The sequence below is a fragment of the Mauremys reevesii genome, linkage group 2 (genome assembly GCF_016161935.1).
Source record: "Mauremys reevesii isolate NIE-2019 linkage group 2, ASM1616193v1, whole genome shotgun sequence".
NCBI classification, from domain to species: Eukaryota; Metazoa; Chordata; order Testudines; family Geoemydidae; genus Mauremys; species Mauremys reevesii.
Genome location: NC_052624.1, coordinates 171,541,726 through 171,560,180, shown reverse-complemented (window position 1 = coordinate 171,560,180; position 18,455 = coordinate 171,541,726). Strand labels below are relative to the sequence as shown.

General features: G+C 39.9%; 1 protein-coding gene across 3 annotated transcripts in view; it reads right to left on the bottom strand.

Annotated features, from left to right (window-relative positions):
• Positions 1 to 244: 244 nt before the first annotated feature.
• The window catches only part of CDYL (chromodomain Y like), a 180,173-nt gene continuing 161,962 nt past the window's right edge, over positions 245 to 18,455 (bottom strand). For 2 of the 3 annotated variants that reach the window (XM_039527408.1, XM_039527407.1), the window contains 5 exons: positions 17,272 to 17,528; positions 16,375 to 16,547; positions 8,009 to 8,219; positions 3,757 to 3,900; positions 256 to 1,887 (listed from right to left, as the gene is read on the bottom strand). In XM_039527408.1, coding sequence (XP_039383342.1) covers positions 1,729 to 1,887; positions 3,757 to 3,900; positions 8,009 to 8,219; positions 16,375 to 16,547; positions 17,272 to 17,528 — 944 coding nt within the window. In that variant the 3' untranslated portion in view covers positions 256 to 1,728. Of the gene's footprint in view, positions 1,888 to 1,960; positions 2,084 to 3,756; positions 3,901 to 8,008; positions 8,220 to 16,374; positions 16,548 to 17,271; positions 17,529 to 18,455 lie in introns of all 3 variants that reach the window. The other variant, XM_039527409.1, reaches the window with a different exon arrangement.

The window sequence follows — 18,455 nt, the reverse complement described above, 5'->3', positions numbered from 1 at the left end:
GAGGAGAACCTACCATAAACAGACTAGTCTTTTGGACACAGTATAGCTTCATATATTCTTTTTTCCCTCTAAGAGAATGGTTTACAGTATAGACAACTTTCCACTTGACAGTGAGGGGAAACTGTAATAGATTAAAGCATTAACCTTTCATTGCTGTAAAACCATCACTTACAGAGTTTGTTAAAAAGGGGAGACTTCTTTATCTGGAAGCTTATCTTTGAAAAAGAGGACAGAGAAAAACCCATTTAAAATGTGTTAAGAAATATTAGTTTTATTTTAACCAATTTTCACAGCTGAATATTTATTCTATAAAAACTTTACAGATTGTACAGTTTATATATAGTTCAAACTACTAGAACAAAAGTAGGTCCCACAGATGCAAAAATACTGTACCAATCCAAGGTAAAAGCAATTTACATACTGTACAGCTCTCCACTAGGAAGGGAGGTGGTCAGTTCCAAGTATAAACTTCAAAACTGTACAAAAATAAGGTTTGATTTTTCATTCTTCATAATACATTCAATAAGATTGCAAGCACAGATACCCAAGTAATAGTAGATATCTGCAGTCAGGAATCAGTAACCAGTCCTGAAAGGAATGCAAAATAGGTCTATTTACAGAGGGCACTCTTTTACACCATATTGTGTATATATAGTGTATATTTAAAATAATAAAAAAGCATAGACAAAGAACATTAAACATCTACTATAAGGTAGTTTTTTTATAAAAGGAGTTTTTGTATGTAATAGTGTGCCAAAAGAATTTTAACTTATTTAAATAAAATATATTCTAAGTGAACCTAAAATGCATTTTTGGTGTAATACATCAATTAATCCAGCAAATAGAAAAAAAAAACAAACCCCATACTGTGTAGAAAGTAGTATTCTCACCCAGCAACAGAAGCACTTATGTAGTTATTAAAAAAAATCAAACTATTTAAAAAAACCCACTAAAACTAACTTATAACTTAGGATATTCATATACATAAGATATTCAGTGATTCACTAATACTGCAAAACAAGCTTTTTCCCCCCTAAGAGACAGTGGTTTCTTTATGCTATCTAGGTAAGAATTAGACATGTTCCCCCCCAGAAAAGGGGTTGAGTGTTTTCTTAGCATAGCTCCTGAGCACACTCTTTTTGGGATATTTATCTAATTAAATCTTTCATTATAGGGTTTTATTCGCAAACAAAAAAAAATTATAATGTTCCATTAGTTGAGGTATTTCAACCTTCTTCTGAGATCAAGACAATGCCTTATCTTAAGCCACTTGTTGGGCCGTGAAAGTAGGGGCTGGCTAATACCCGTTTCAATTCTGTATTTTAGTGAAGGGGGGGAAGCATTATTCAGACTTCCCTGCCACATAGAAAATAATACAACACAATTCACTCTCCTCCTCACCCCATTCTTTCTGATACAGTACTAGCCAATGATAACAAAAACTAGAGCCTCAAAGAGATGTTTGGTAGTGCACTCCATTATAATTTTTAGTTTGTGTATATAAAGATATATATATATATATATATATAGGGAGAGTTTTTTTGTTCATTTCTTTTTTAAGATACAGTACTTTACAACCCCTTGACAATAAGCCTGGGGGTCTTTCCAATCCCATCCCCAAGCTTTGAGCTACGGGTGACTTGGTAACAGGTTTTCAAAACAAAATTGGGGCATTTTTATGCCCCAGTTGTCCAGGTAAATACAATTCCAGTGTCAGTGCACATCTCATCAGAATTCATCGATTTTCCTTTGCAGGTATTTTAACATAGAGTCCATCCCTTGTGCAGAGCCCCAGATTTTCTTTAAAGCTTCACACTCCTTGTCATTTGCTTGTTCTAAATCCACCTTCATGATATTACGGACTAAAGCTTTGGATTCTTCAAGCACCTGTAGCACAAAAACCACAAATGATATTAGTAATCTGTGTGCTAAATGTTTGTTAGTAAAGTGGAGTAGTCACCTGTAGATGTATGAGGGCAAATTCCAATATTGCTAAGAGAAATTATGCACATGAATCTAAGGGACAATATGTTCCACATCGAGCAGTTACTTTTCCATAAAGTAATACAGGAGCTTCTTCATTCTGTGCCAGATAAAAGTGGAAATATTTGAGTATGAACCAGACTTTATAGATGGTATTAAAGGGAATAGAAGTCATTATAACAACTTGGTAAATTCTGATCACAACACTGTGTTTTCCAGGATTGTCTGAATTATAACCTGGTAGACCTTAAATCTAAAAAATTGCTTTTTTTTTATTTTTAAGTAAAATTTCATAGGCTGCTTTTAAATGCTAAAGTTGATGATTTTTAGACAATTCATTTGTCCTCTCCAAAAACAAAGACTTCATAAGAGCAGAAACTGATGTCGATTTGTTGTGAAGATTGTGACTATCTAGTAGTTTAAAATAAACTTTACATTTTGGTAAAACTCCAGCTGGCAGGAGTGCAACTGCCACCTGTGTGCAGGAGCAGGAAGGCTCCTGTATCTTCTTACTATGTGCATCTCTGAGAGTTTAACCTAATTTAATGTAATGTCCAGAATTTTACACTCCTGGTTCTTATGTACAGCTCTATTTATAATAGTTTCTTGATGTGTGATAAAATGTTGGTAAATATTTAAGTTACATTGTGTAAATGGTTCTTTGATGTGAAAGTGGCGGAGTCTGTTCTTTCTTTCTAGGGCAAATGAAGTGCTGACCCCAAAAGCTACTTTGAGCAGGTATGTAATTAAGACTGTTAGTACTTAACAGGGCCGCCCAGAGGATTCAGGGGGCCTGGGGTCTTTGGCGGCGGGGTGCCCCCGCTTCAGCAGTAATTCGGCAGTGGGGGGTCCTTCCGCTCCGGGACCTGCTGCCGAAGTGCCCCGAAGACCTGCGGCAGGGGGCCCCCCACCACCAAATTGCCGCCGAAGACCCAGCACTTCAGCAGCGGGTCCCGGGGCGGAAGGACCCCCTGCCACCGAATTGCCGCCGAAGATCCGGAGCGGAAGAAGCTCCAGGGGCCCAGGCCCCATGAGAGTTTTCCGGGGCCCCCGGAGCGAGTGAAGGACCCCGCTCCAGGGCCCCCGAAAAACTCTTGTGGGGGCCCCTGTGGGGCCCAGGGCAAATTGCCCCACTTGCCCTCCCCCGCCCCCCGGGCGGCCCTGGTACTTAAAGATGATTAAAAAATTCTCCTCCCCCACCCCACCCTGGTTTTATTAGTATTTATAGCAAGCTGTTGAGATGAAGGAAAAATCATCGATTATTTTCCATCCAAATTTGGAAACTTCAGTGTTGTTTGTTTTTTGACTGATTTTACTGACTACACTATTGCTACTGTTAAACACAGAGGAGTTAGCCACATTGTGGTGTTAAAGCAAAGACTCTTCTCTTCTCTCCCCTCCCAATACACCTGCCATTCATTTCTGTATTTCTGCTCAGTTCTTATGGTAACTATTTAAATTTTTAATTTGGAGTGAGTTAGTATTAGTCTCTTTCTATGTGGAGTATACTATTAATCATTTAGAGTTTGCCTTGTGTTATTAATCCTAGAATCTATTACAGTGTGTGATAATTTGAGAGGTGTCTCTCTCCTTGACCTCTTTATTCTTTAATGATGAGCCTAATAATACTGGAATGTGTTATTAAAACTTTGTGCTCCAATTTACATAATTTATCTCAAGTATTCCATGTGAATTGTTTCTAGAAAGATGAGTGAATGATGTAGTTCATTATTAATCTATTTATAAAATGGAAGAAAATAAAATGAAACTTACAACTGAATTACATGTGACAAGTTCCTTAATTCGAACCATTACTTCCTGTGTGAATGTTCCCGGCCAAAACACTTGAGATACCAATCCTTTTGCACAAGCTTCCTGCGCAGTCAACTTCCTTCCACTGAATAACATTTCATTTGCCTGAGGGGATAAAAAGTTATTTCTGATATGAAATGTAATGACAAAAAGAAAAGTTGAAAAGAAAATGTTAATAAAATGCCTGCACTAGTTGGGATGCTTGGTTGTACTGTAGCTCTCCAATGTTAATCCAAATACATCAGTAATATATAAAAAGGAAATAGATGAAAAATTGTTGTGTTGCCAACTATCATAACTCAGTAGTTAATCAGAGATGCGTTTGTGATTAAATAAGAAATCACCAGATAAATACTTGAGAAAAGTCACACTTTTTCCATTCATGAATGGTTAAGATGTAATTCACTTGAAATAGTGCTATTTATAATTCATACTAAAAATAAATCATAATTAGATTGCAAAAAATCTGGAAAATAGATGTAAGTGAATACAAATGGCAGTTTGATGCATCTCCTGTGTTTGATTAATTTTAGTGGTTTAATTTTGGCTTCTGCAGCACTAACAAACAGTAACATTCCTCCACAGATCACCATTCAGTTGACTCATTTTCTGTGTTGGAAGAAAGCATATTTAAGTCATTCAGCAACAGATTTTGCAGCTTAAAAATTTTACCACTGAGACTTTAAATATTTAAAATGTGATATTCTTACAGGGCCTGATCCCAAAGTCCACTGAAGTCAGTAGGAGTTTTTACAGCAACTTGAATGAACTTTTGATCTGGTTCATAGTATTTCCTCCTTTCTATTAACCTCATACATATGTTGTTTTAATACTTAATTTAAAAACAGTTGTTTTGAGTAGGTGAATAGAGCTTCTGTTCTTTCTGAATCTTTGAGGCCTAGTTTTAAATAGTATTTTTATCAAATGGATTGTAGACATGGAATGAGAAAATATATTGGAGTGCAGGATAATTCTCTCACGCAGGAGTTAGTGCACTATTATAAATAATGTGCATTATTTTCTAATGTTAAATACACCTATGCTAATATGGTAAAATGTATTATTTGCCCTATTAGGCCCTGATCCTGCAAACACTTAACTTTAAGCACAAATATTTCTATCTTTTAACATTCTATTCCATTCTTAGTAGCTGCTGCATCGATAGTCTTTCTTTAATACCGAGTTGCTACTTTCTACATGAAACATTACTCAATGACAAGGCCATTGTATCAGAGCTCATGGAATACAGAGAAGAAACATGAGCCGGATCTGGCAGATTTAGCATTTCTTAAGATAAGCAGTTGAATAATGCTTGGCACTTAGCCTTTCATCCAAGGATTTCAAATAACTTACAAATCACTATCCCCATTTTACAGATGGGGAAACTTAAGGCCCAGAGTGATTAAGTGACTTAATGATACAATGAAATAAAAGATCTGAGTTCTTGCTAACAAATAAAGTTACTGATGCCCAGTTCACTAGACACACAGACTACACCATGTATTGAGAAGTTTCATAGAATAATTTCACTGTATTTGCAGATCCAAAGGAAGACACTGTAAATAGATTTCCATCTCAAGTTGCAGAAAGGAAGCTATGAATCATGTACAAAAAGAGAAAGTGTTGGGTACATTCACCTATAAATCCACCTTGGGTAAAAAGTTCAACAAAAAGTTTATGAACCTGTTAGCAAAATTGGAAAGTATATTTGTGATAGCTGTTAATTGACAAAACTGTAGCTAAACAGAGTCATAAGAATGTTGCATCGTGGACTATCTTATATGCACTTGATGTCAAGTGAACACATCAGGAAAAGGAAGTATCTTTTGCGAGAAGTACAAATTGAAGAACTTCTGAACCAACACTCAGTTTACTTTTTGTAATTACAAATCTACTTGGGAGTTTATAAATGTAATTTGTCTAATTATTTATCATCTGTAGGAATGTATGAATGCCAGAGTGACTTTTTATTCCTTTAGAAGCTGATAGATCTGGCTGAGCTCTTTCAACAAGAAATATTATAAAGAACAGTAATGAAATTTTTTTTCGTCATCTTAAATCTCATTTACAAGCTACAAAACAGCAGAGCCTCTCCAACTTGAAGTAAGCACTCAGCAATGTTATGGTTTGACAGGTTTTGAAGGGGAATGCTTTCTGCTATGGGCTGGCACTTAGCTCTTGATCTAGCTCCAATACATGCCAAAACATTAACAGCAATTTGACCAGAGTGCTGCTGTCAACAATATTCTGCAACCAACACCTATATTTCTGGTCTGAAAATTGACAGAGCTATTGGCCATTTCCCACGGAAATAGAATAAAATGTAAAAAGGAATAATACATTTCACTAACACTCTGAGTGGTAAGTTCTCTTTTGGGTATGTCTACACAGAACAGAACAAAACAGCAGTGAGTCTGAGCCCAGGGATCTAGACTCAGGTTCGAGCTATGGTGCTAAGAATAACTCTAGACGTTCAGGCTCAGGCTCTGAAAGCCCCTTTCTCCTCAAGATATAGAGCCCAAGCCCAAATGGCTACATCGCTATTTTTAGCATCATAGCGCAAGCCCAAGGCTGTAGAGCCGGGCTCTGAGATGTGCTGCCATGGGTCTTTTTTGCCATGCAGATGTACTGTTCCTTCATTCCTCTGTTTCCTACTCATTCTATTCCAATTCCTCTATCCATTTTGTCCTTATTTTTAAAAAAAATCCAATTAGCACGTGATCCCCTCTCCCAACAAGTTATAAACATGATTCTAGGGGACAATATATTCTAGAACGTGGTTATTTTTCAAAAAAATACAACAATATAGCAACTGCTATACTGGATCAGACCAATGGTCCATCTAGTCCAGTATTCAGTCTCTGGCTAGCCAGAACCAGCTGATTTAAGAATAGTTTTTGCTACAAGTAGAAAAATCAATACATTCCCCAAGGAACATGTAAAGTTCATGCAATCTGAACTCAGACTTTCTAAAAAATAATCAGTCACAAAAGTTTCTCAAAACTAGAAACCAAATACAAATGGAAAGGAACGACTGCTCACTTAGAGTAGACACCAGCATGAAAAAATTATTAATCAAACACATTTAAAATTTTCTATTAAAGAATGGTATCAGACTGTCTCACAATGAAATTTGTTAATTAATTACACTAGTAAAATAAAAATTTAAAGTTCCTTCTAAATCAATCAGTAAGTGCATGGAGGGGGAGGGTTCTAGACAAAAAAAATCAGGCAGCCCTAGGCATTTGCTTCATGGAGCTGCTCATCAATTTCATAGTGGCTTAGGCTGCGGGTCTAACATCAAATGGTGCTCAGAAGGATGCATATATATTATGAAATAAAATGCATAGTAGTATGAAGCAAAATGAAAAATAATGCAGATAGCTGAAAAAAGCCACAGTTTTTTCTAAACTTTGCCCCTTCACTTGATTTTTTTTTAAAGCTGTATGTAAATTCAGTTTCAGCAGTAACAGGATATGGGAATATGTTTTTAACCTACTGATCTTACAGACTAAACACTTCCCTGGCACAACACTTAGAAGTGACAAACAAAGTGTCTTATTGGAATATTTGAACTAAAATATCAGTATGTTAATATTAAACAAAGCCACTTCAACTGATATGTGCATCTTAGGAAAGTTTGACAAGGCTACTCATGAGAGAAAGAGAGAAAACCCACACAACTTAAAATACATGGATATATTTTACACATTAAGGTAAGATTGTAGGAAGTAAGCAACTATAGGTGGCAGCTAGAAACGCAATACTCCAGTATGGTTGTGCTTGATTTAGGCATTATGCCTTTAGGAGAACTGGGGGAACAGAGCAGTCTCTGCCTCATGGCTTTACAGGATGCAGCATGTAATCCCTCATGTGCTGGCCCAGATCTGCTGGCTAATATGGAGGGAGAGGAAGCATGTTTGTAGCCCAGTTTTCCCTTCTCCTTCCCTTTTGGGGAGACCTTTGCCACTACAACCAGTTAGCCTTGCACAAGCAGAAGGGTTATAATTAGCCCATGCACCCTCTCGCTCCTCTTTTGTATACCCATGGAGGCCTTGTCAGAGTCTAGTCAGAGTAGATAAGCTAAAAATATATTTATTTCTCATGAACCATTTTCATAAAACAATTACAATCCACGCACCAATGAAAACAAGACAGGATCACTGTAGATAAGCACTAACGGGGCAGAAAGCTGATTATTAAAGTTACTTACAGAAGCCAGGCCCATTATCCTAGGAAATGTGAGGGATGAACATCCATCTGGACTCTGTCCAAAAGTAGTGTACGGTGTCTGAAACCAAGCCTTCTCATTAGCCCAAACCACATCACAGAGAGATAATATTGATGCTCCAAGTCCAATGGCTGGGCCATTTACTGCTACAATGATGGGCTTCTTAAACTGAATAAAAGTATTCACAAAATTCCTGAAAAGAAACAAACACTCCATCACTACACATTTTAGCAGCAAAATGTATCAGCCGCTCAGCACTCAGTAATAGTCTCCACAGCAACTAGTTGTAAACAACATTTCAAGAACCTGCTCTACTCCACTCCCTCACCCTCTGCAGAACACAACCACTGGGTATTTGCAGACCTCCCATGACCCTACCTGGTCCTTAACGGATGGTTGTGTGTGGCAACTGACATCACTGGTAGCAGACCATTACTGAGTATGCTCAGATAGCATTCCCAGATTTATCTTAAAGCAGAGAGGAAGGGGAGCCTTCCCTCAAAAAACAAATCTGCTTTTTGGAAACAAGTGGGAAAAGATCCATCAATAACTTCAGCCCCATTATCAATCACAGATCTTTAAAACCTTCTCCCCTTCATCCCTGGATCTTCCATGTTCATCATGATCCTCAGAGGTCTAGGTGCCTTAAGGATAAGCAAACTCATCTTCCTTTAGCCACCCAGAACAACATCAGTTTATTTCAGTGCCCAATGGTGTCAAAAGCACGGGTTTCCATGTGGAACTGTGGAGTTCAAATGTGTATCGTAAGTGCCATCTGGGTAAGACAGAAGCATGCAATCAATCACAGGGAAATGGCAATGAAGAGGAAATAAAATAGTGAAAGCCCGGGGGTGACAGTGGCCATTGAAATGTTTATATTTATAGTGTAACAGCTCAGAATACTTTTAAACATATCACAATTTGGATTTGGTGAAATTTTCTCTCTTCCCATATCAAAAGTTTATTCCAAACTTGATTACCTCACGAACACAAAGCACCTTCAAGCAACTATAACATTGAAATTTGTAGTATTTTTGAGACCTAATTTAGAATTGGGAAAGGAAGATGGGGGACTATATTGTGGGGAGGGGGCAAGAGAGCCCCTGGTATGAGGGAGGGGTTGTAGAGAGTTCCTGAAATAGAGGGGAATGGGAGGATGACACACAGAGAACTTGTGGGAATGGGGGAGAAATGGAGGGATGCAAGAAGCCCCTCATATGTGCAACAAAGCATGCAACCCTCAAGTATGTAAACACCTCAGGACAACAGCCCTTTCTGTTTAGCTCACTGATTCTGGCTTTACATTAAAAATTACTCCTAAGTGAGAAGGTTTGGGATAGACTAGAAAAACCCGAGTAGTCTTGTCTGCAGTAGAGAACACCACCATCAAAACTTTCAAAGGTGTGACTGTCTGGGGTAGGAGTACTGGATGAAAGCACTATATTGGTGCAGCTTTCTGTTCACAATGGCCCTGCAATGGTGCTGGCTATCCTCATACACTATTGCCGAGGTGTGGTACAAGTACAGCAAACACTTCCAAAAGTGTTGGCATTGTTTACGCTAGAGAAATTCAGCAAAGTCAACATATTATTGTTTAATCAGGCCAAAAAGGATGGAGACAAAAATGAAGATGATGAGACAAAAGGAAATAGGCTTGACTAGGCTGAAACCACAGATGATTTGAAACAATAAAACATAGTAGTAACCTCCCTTAGTGACTGGGTACTTTCGGGAAAAAAAGCAATTGCTTCAGTTGCAAAATAGTGGCAAATCAATTTCCACATCTGTATATAATCTTGCTTCTTTGAGTGATGGTCCATATATGGATTGCAAACGTGGATGCGCAGGTGTGCCACGTACCAGAGCCAGAAGTTTTTCGTAGCAGTGCCCGTTGACCCACACGTGCACCGTGCATTCCCTCGTGTTTGCAGCTGAGGCTGTAATAGGCTGTGTGGGTCAATGCCGCTCCAGTTCCCTCCTACTGCTGCATGACTGGAGTTGGAACCCCTGTTCCGCTCCGCTCAGAGAGTGACCGTTGCCCTTTTATCTGTATTGTGACAAAGTTCCTCCTCTATCTTGGTGGGTCCTGCGCTTATTGGTAGATTTGTTCACCTCAGAGGTTCACCATGTGGGTCAGGGAGCAGCCCAGAGACCTTCCCCTCTAGTGGAACCCACAGTCCAGGTCAACTCCTCCTGTGTCTGATGAGGAGTTGGGAGGTTTGGGGGGAACCAGGGCCCACCCTCTACTCCGGGTTCCTGCCCAGGGCCCTGTGGACTGCAGCTGTCTATAGTGCCTCCTGGTACAGCTGCGCGACAGCTACAACTCCCTGGGCTACTTCCCCATGGCCTCCTCCCAACACCTTCTTTATCCTCACCACAGGACCTTTCTCCTGGTGTCTGATAACGCTTGTACTCCTCAGTCCTCCAGCAATATGTCTTCTCACTCTCAGCTCCTAGTGCCTCTTGCTCCCAGCTCTTTGCCTGCACGCTACAAACTGAAGTGAGGTCCTTTTTAAACTCAGGTGCCCTGATTAGCCTGCCTGCCTTAATTGGTTCCAGCAAGTTCCTGCTTGTTCTGGAACTGCCCCTGTTACCTTACCCAGAGAAAAGGGATCTACTTAATCTGAGACTAATATATCTGCCTTCTAACACTCTCCTGTATCCACCTGGCCTGACCCTGTCACAGTATATAGTTGTAAATAGTTTGTTTTTCCTTGCAGTTAGTAGAGTTAGTGTAGTTTTCTTCCTCTTTGGAGGGCAAACAGGCCCCCCCATCCAATACAGGAACTATGCCTTGTCAGGCTGGCTGGCTTCAAGAATTGTGCATTGTGCCCATGCTCATTTTTGGTGAGTGACTAGCAGTAACACTGTTTGTATTGCCTCAGAGAGGCCCATATTGCCATCCATTGCAGCATTTGCAAAGTGTTCCAGGCCTGAATGCAAGGGGCTTGAGATCATCACCACAGGAAGTTCCTCATGGAGGAGGCCATGTGCCCGTGTGTGCATTCAGACCTGGAACTGGCAGAACTGGTGGTGCACACCTCCCCCTTCCCCCCAATAACCGGTGACCAATGCTCCTCCAAGGACCAGATCCACTGCTACCCAGACTGTCGGAGAAGCCTCGCCACGAGGGGGAAAAGCACAGCCATGGCCACAAGAGCAGATCCCCAACCAGGACGCAGTGTTTCACTCCCTGAGCTGTGCCAAGTCAGGTGAGAAGTCGCGCATTGACCTGACCACTCCACCGCCTAAGGATCCCAGACTAAGGATCCCAGGGTAAGGCAAAGAAGAAATATGATCCAATGGTACTGTTGGCTCCACCAGGGCCCACGCTGGTGCCCTCCCCATTGCGTTTACCACCCATCCCACCAGCTCACCTAATGCCATCTGGACCCTCAGGGCCACCCCACAACACCCCACACCTCCGGTCGCCTAGACCCACTGCTCTCTACTGAGGTCACTGCTCCTCTCCACTCACCCATGGGACCTGCTGATAGGCAGAGACCCTTACTTTGGGCCTTACAGGCTGCCCCGTGATCCAAACGGGGACCGTGGAGCACCCATCTCAATGCCTATCACCCATCCCCCGCTTCCCCTCTTGCAACCTCCATTTACGAGGAAGACAAACTAGACGTTGAACCGGTCCTGCTGGTCCTGACTATGGCCTCTTCTTTCCTGGATGAGGTGCTTTTCCCTGCCTTGCTCTCCCCACCTGACAACTACTGTCAATACAGATGCTCCTCAACTTACGCAAGCGTCCCGTTTCAGAATGCCTTGTGTAACTCAAATTTTGCATAAGTCAGAAACGTATACCCGGCAAAACAAACAAACAAACCCACCCTCCTATTTCTAGCTTATGGAACTTTTCCCGTAAGTGTGGATTTGCATAAGTTGGGTTTGCGTAAGCCTGGTGCGTCTGTAGCGGGAACTGCTTCAGCGGGTGGCAATGGCTCTGGGAATCCTGGTGGAGGAAGTCCAGTACACACACCATCAATTACTAGACATCCTCCAACTGCAGAGACCCTCTTGCATGACCCTTCCTGTCAACTAGGCTATTTTACAGCCAGTTCAAGTGGTCTGGCATACCCCTGCCTCCTGTGCTCCCACTCCCAACAGGGCTGAACAGAGATACTTCATCCCTGCCAAGGGTGCAGATGTGCTCTTCACCCACCCATCTCCCAACTCTCTAGTGATCCACGCAGCAATGGAGTGGGTCCACCAGCAACCCCAATGCTCCACTCCCCTGGACAGAGTGGCAAAAAAGATTGACCTGCTCAGCAGGAAGGTCTACTCTTCAGCAGGGCTCAAATTTCACATCGCGAACTACCAAACTCTGCTTGCGAAATATGATTTTCTTAATTTCTCAAAACACGCTGAGTTTAAAGATCAACTGCCAGCAGACAAGCAACGGCCGTTCCAAATTCTCTTGGATGAGGGAAAGCTCAAGGCAAAGTTGGCCTCCAAGTTGCTGTGAATGCGGCCGACACAGCCTCTCAGTCATTGACAACTGGGGTTGTGCTTCGCAGAGTTCTGTAGTTCTTTGGTTTCCCGCAATAGGTCCAAACCACCACTGAAGACCTCCCTTTTGATACATGAAAACTACTCAACGAGAAAAATTGGATGAATCCCTCCATTCCCTGAAGGATTCGTGAGCCATCCTCCACTTCCTCGGCATCTATGCCCCAGTCCTGAGGTGCAGGTAAAAACAATTGTTCTGCCCCTGACCACTCGCCCCCTACCCACCGTATTATCAGCAGTAACAGGAACCACAATGTTGATGTCAACAGTCACACAGGCCACGATATATGGCCTCTGCCACAACTACCTCCTTGACCCAGCAGCAGTCAAAACAGCAGTTTTGACACACTAGTCAAGATTTACAAACCACTCCCGATTCCTACCGCGCCACCCCATTTAATCTTAGGGGGCCGTCTTGCCCCATTCTCCCACTATTGGGGCAAGATCACCACGGGTACTGGAGGTCATCTATCATGGAAACTCCACAGAATTATTCTTGTTTCTTCCTCATTACCCTGGACCCCCTGGGGGGTCTCATCCCATCAATCCCTCCTCTAACAAGAAGCCGATGCTCTTCTCCTCAAGGGCACCATAAAGCTTGTCCTGTTTCACTACAGGGAATATGGCTTTTACTCTGCATACTTCCTCATCCTGTAGAAAGGCAGAGACTAAAGACCTGTCCTGGACCTCTGAGTACTCAACAGATTCATTAAGAAATCCAAGGTTTCCATGGTGATGCTTGCATGGTTTCACATCTCACTATGCCATCGTCCTGGCACCAGCTGCAGATGCAGTTATACACTGTGTTGTACTCCAGATCACACTTCCTCACACCCATCTCCATGCTGATCACTTACCTGTAACAGAAGGTTCTTTGAGATGTGTGGTCTCTATTTGGATTCCAATACCCGGCCTCCATCCCCTCTGCTTTGGCCTAGACTACTTAGTAGTAAGAGGGATACTGGAGTGGCATCGACTCACACATCCCATTATAGCCCTGGCTGCAAACATGAGGATGATGCATGATGCACATGTGGGTCAACGGGCACTGCTACGAAAACCTTCTAGCTCCCGCGCATGGCACTCCTGCACACCTACATTTGGAATCCAAAATGGGACCACACATTTCAAGGAACCTCTAGTTACAGGTAAGTAACCTCCTCTTTCTCAAGACAGAAGGGGGTCTGACATTAAAAGAATTCTGTGGAGAAACCTGCTGATATTAAAAAAGTACCTATATTTCCTTAGTTTGATTTTCTTCCCACTATAAAAATGAAAAAAATCTTTTCCTTCGAACAAAGCCCCAAGAGCCAAGAAGTAGGCAGCAAAGTGCCAAAGCTTTCTTTACGATGTTTTGGAATGCACAGACTGGCTGTTACTCCTTTGCTGTCAGTTACTTGGTGAGTTTAAGACAGGATTTGAATCTCAGATATTTTCTAAAGCCTCCTTATCTCAGTAGGAAAATATGAGGAAGGCAGCTTGGCATGGTAGGGAGAGGGAAGACCTTTTGGTCCAGTATGGTATCTCAGAATCTGATTAAGGTCTTGTCCTATCATATGGTGGTCCCTGACTGGTATGAACATCAGTACAAATTCTGAAGGAAAACACACTATTCTAGGCCATAAAACACTTCTCCTGGTCACTGTGTTGCTAGCTATCATTTTCATCAGAGGATTCAAAACTTAGTCACAAGTGAACCATTATCTTGTGTTATTGCTTCTAATTTGGCTTTCTTGGAGGAACAAGACATCTTAAAGTCAGTGAACTCAGCTGAAAACACTTTTGGCCATGTAATACATACTGACCACAACAGCTAGCCAGCAGACTGAGCTCAGAAACAGTTTAACAGAAGAGGGTTTTAGAAGGCTGAGCCTATATGCCCCTTCCTTAGAGCAAAAAATCACTATCCCAGAGGGAAGGGCAGAAAAACTGTCTTTTAGGGTTGGCATTTCTACCCCTTTTATCTAATTAGTCTCAGTCATGTTGTGCTTAAAGTTCATGATTCCAGAACAAAAGTTGTAATAGATTTTATATGGCTTAAATAAGGCAGAATGGAGATTGCCCCCCTTCACCTCGATGGTTTTCTCCAATTTCCAGCTGGTAGAATTGTACAGGGGCTCCTTTTTGCTTCATAATTAAAAAAAAATGAAGATAAAAATGTTTGTAAAAATTTGAGAATTTGGGCCATAGCAACCGTGTTTCATCAACATAATGCAGTTGTTGGAAAACAACGAACAGTCCTATTGTAGTTAGGTTATAGAAGGCTAACGATAACCTATTATTTCTTGTAATATTTTAATGCTAAGTAGGTAGTGAGTTCCTGTATTTTGACACTTTTTGTTTTCTCTTTGCATTTCTGTAGCTTCCTCTGCTTGCCCATGTAGAATAAACATTGTATTGAAACTTCTTATTTCAGCTATTCAGAATAGCAGGCAGTATCACATTTTTTCCTCACTAAAAGATAGAAGGGCAACCTTTAAAACCGAAGGCCTGATTTAACATCCATTTAAGTAAATGAAAAGATTCCCACAGACTCTAATGGAAGATGGATCAGACCCAAACAGAGCTTAAGAATCTGGCATCAACAGTATTTTCTTAGGAAATGTTTTAAACTAAAAGAACTCACAAATACACCTACATTTGTAAGGTCAGGTGTTCCCAGTGTTGAGTGATTTTTAACCTCTGATGCTCCTGCTAGACAGAATTATGGGGAAACTTTTGCACTACTGGTGAAACTGACAAAGAAACCCTATTTAAAAAGAAGCTAGTTCTTGGAGAGTTAGGTGCTAAATACCTTTGAGGAGCTGGGTTTAGAGCTTGTCTCCCGGGAAAACTGACAGGAATAGCTATTTCTATTAGACAATAAAATATGACCTGAAGTGCATTAAGTTAAAACTGGAAAAAGACACTCTTATTCTAGAATAAAAGTGTCCAAACAGGGAGTAATTCTGGAACAGCTATAGCACTTTAAATTCTCACTCTACCTTCTCTAGGCATAATTTCCCCATGTAGGCAAGCCCTTATTAGCCACTTGTTTCAAACAGCTTCACCACTTACATAATCAATGAACACATGAAACCTTTTATCTTTCTTCAAGAAAGCCAAGAGTGAATTATGAGCATTAGTTCTTCTATCTATATTTTTGGATATTTATGCTACATGTAAACATTCAAATAATCAAAATGTAATATGAAACCAGTTTACAAGTTACCTGGGGAAAAATATCCTTAAGATATTATAAGAGGTACACATTAAATGCCTCTAATCCAGCACAGGCACAGTGTCCATCTCAGCGGCATGTTTCTTTCATGAAAAATTATGCTATATAAGACAATTAAGTTCATTTATTTGAATATGGAATTTGACAGCTAGCTAGGATGTTGCTCACAAAGATTAAGCCATCCGTTTAGAATGTCTGTCATTGTACCTTTTTTATATGGACTTTGATCAATCTATTCTTTCAGCACATTTATATATTGTTTGTACTGCTTTTGAACAATACATTTAAAATAATCTTTGAAAAGCATTTCTCAAGTCTGCGTTGTTTATATTAGAGATACTATCATGCTAAGTTTTTAATCAGACACGGGTTCTAATTCAACATGGCAAAAATGGAGTAAAAAGCTATGAATAAAATGTAAACTTGAACAGAAAGGTACAAGTAATATAAACAAGTTATGCACACTGTATATTATCACAACTGAACGTCTGACCACACTAAATTCCTACTGAGAAGAATAGTTAGATCTTTTATGAGATAAATTAAAAATAAACTAGTTTAGACAATGAAAAAAATCAACACTTAAATGACTGAAAACAATTTTACATACCTAATAGCTTCTGCCATCTTAGTGCTTTCCCTTTTTCTATCATCTGTTAAACGTCGTATAAAATAAATAAAATCAAGACCACAGCAGAAGACACTACCAACTGCACTGAGCAGCACAAGTTTACTGTCATCTGCAGCTGCTGTATTCAGTGCACTTTGGACTTCCTTCATTACCTGAAAATCAGCAGGAATTAAATTCGTCAGACTCTTTGTATTGTGTTATTAAAAAGTAACAAACTGTTGTTCTTTTTTGACAGGTCTGAATCTGAACTTTTACATTCCTGTGTATTCCCTAGTATCTGGGATACTTGCAAATTCTGCTGCAGTTGTTTGTTTAAACACATTCAAATTTTTCATTGTCCAAAGGAAAAGAGAGTCTAGTAATGTATGTTAAAAATGTGCAGATCACAAATATGATTACACTGAGATAATGTAATCATTACGAAGAAATCCAGCAATCTGCATCTGTTGCTACAGCACTCTCTCAGTATTTCTGTAATTTGAACACCAGGTGGCATATGCAACCAGTTCAGAAAAATGACTTGAATTTAGGCTGAAGTTTATTTCAAGTCGCACTTAATAAACCACTACATTTATTATGGAAGGCTGCAACTCTAAATATTCAGATAATGTAGTGTATTGTACAGTGTTAATAAATAAAACTGAAATATACTAAGATTCAGATTTTAAAATGCAAGAAAGTATAATATTTACACATTTATAATACTTTAAATGCACTAGTATGACCTTTCTGGAACCTACTGAACTATCAGTTGTTTTTTCATATTTCTGTGATTAATAATAATACTGTAATTATAGCTGTTGAAAATATTTGTACAACCACCCCCAAAAAGCAAGCAAGCAAACAAATCAAACCACACAAAACAAACATTCTAACCTCTGGATTTAGTGAGTTGTTGTCAGATGATTTTGTTGATAGCAAAACATGCGTGAATCCGTCTTGTTTCCTGACAACAATGTCTCTATACCGGTAAGCACTTTCAGTTTGTCTCACGCTGAAACGTAGCCTCTTGTCAAAAGGTTGGTCTCTCCTATCATCAATAAATCTCCGTTTGCTGGCTGTCACTCCTGTTACAGATGTTTGTATGTTGGTTGTACCGTTGGCTGCTAATGCTTCAATAAAGGTGGATGTACCTGTAAAGAGTTTGAAACAACAGTGTTCTATTAATTTAGTTCTATAGCTGGAAAATCTCTTATCATGGAGACATGTCAGTCAAAGCATACTATGACAACATACAAAAACAAGTGCCTTTGTTCTCTGCCACTTGGCAAACATTTAAAAAAATTGTACATGGAACCAAACCTGAAAGCAAAATACTGCAAAGGATGAAATACCTGAAGCATGAATTTTAAGGCTATGAGAAAAGACATTTTTAAATGGGATAAATTTTGCCCATTCTTCTTTTATCTGATTATTCCTAAAACTGGAAAACTCTTTGCTTGGGGTCCCTACCAATAGTGCAACTAAGACATTTTTAGAAATATATTAAAATAAAAGAAATGACAAAGATGCACTACCTGAGGCAATTTGCTTTTTCCCTCCTCTAAGTGGCCTAAAATTTTCAAAACCACATACAAAAGAGAAAGTGAAGGGCTTTGTTTTAAACAAAAGTGGGAGCTCAATAAACTCCTGATCAAACTCATACCTTTGACAAAAATCAAGTAAAAGAGTTGGACTAACAAGACCATACAGAGTATATGAATGTTTATAGAAAGGTAGGAACAGAGAACACAGGACAGTCTTAGTGAGAAAGAGACAGAATCAATCTCTGAAGTGGGAGGGTATAATGGGAGACATGGAAATATGGCCCTTCTTGACCTACATAATTTTTCCATTAATACTTTGCCTTTCTGATCTTGCTCAAAGTGATCTTAGCTTAACAAAGAGAAGATTAACATGTGACTTGATTACAGTCAATTAGTACCTACATGGGAATAAAATATTTAATAATGGGGCTCTTCATCTAACAGGATCCAATGGCGGGAAGCTGAAGCTAGACAAGTTCAAACTGGAACTAATGTGTACATTTTTAACAGTGAGAGTAATTAACCATTGGAACA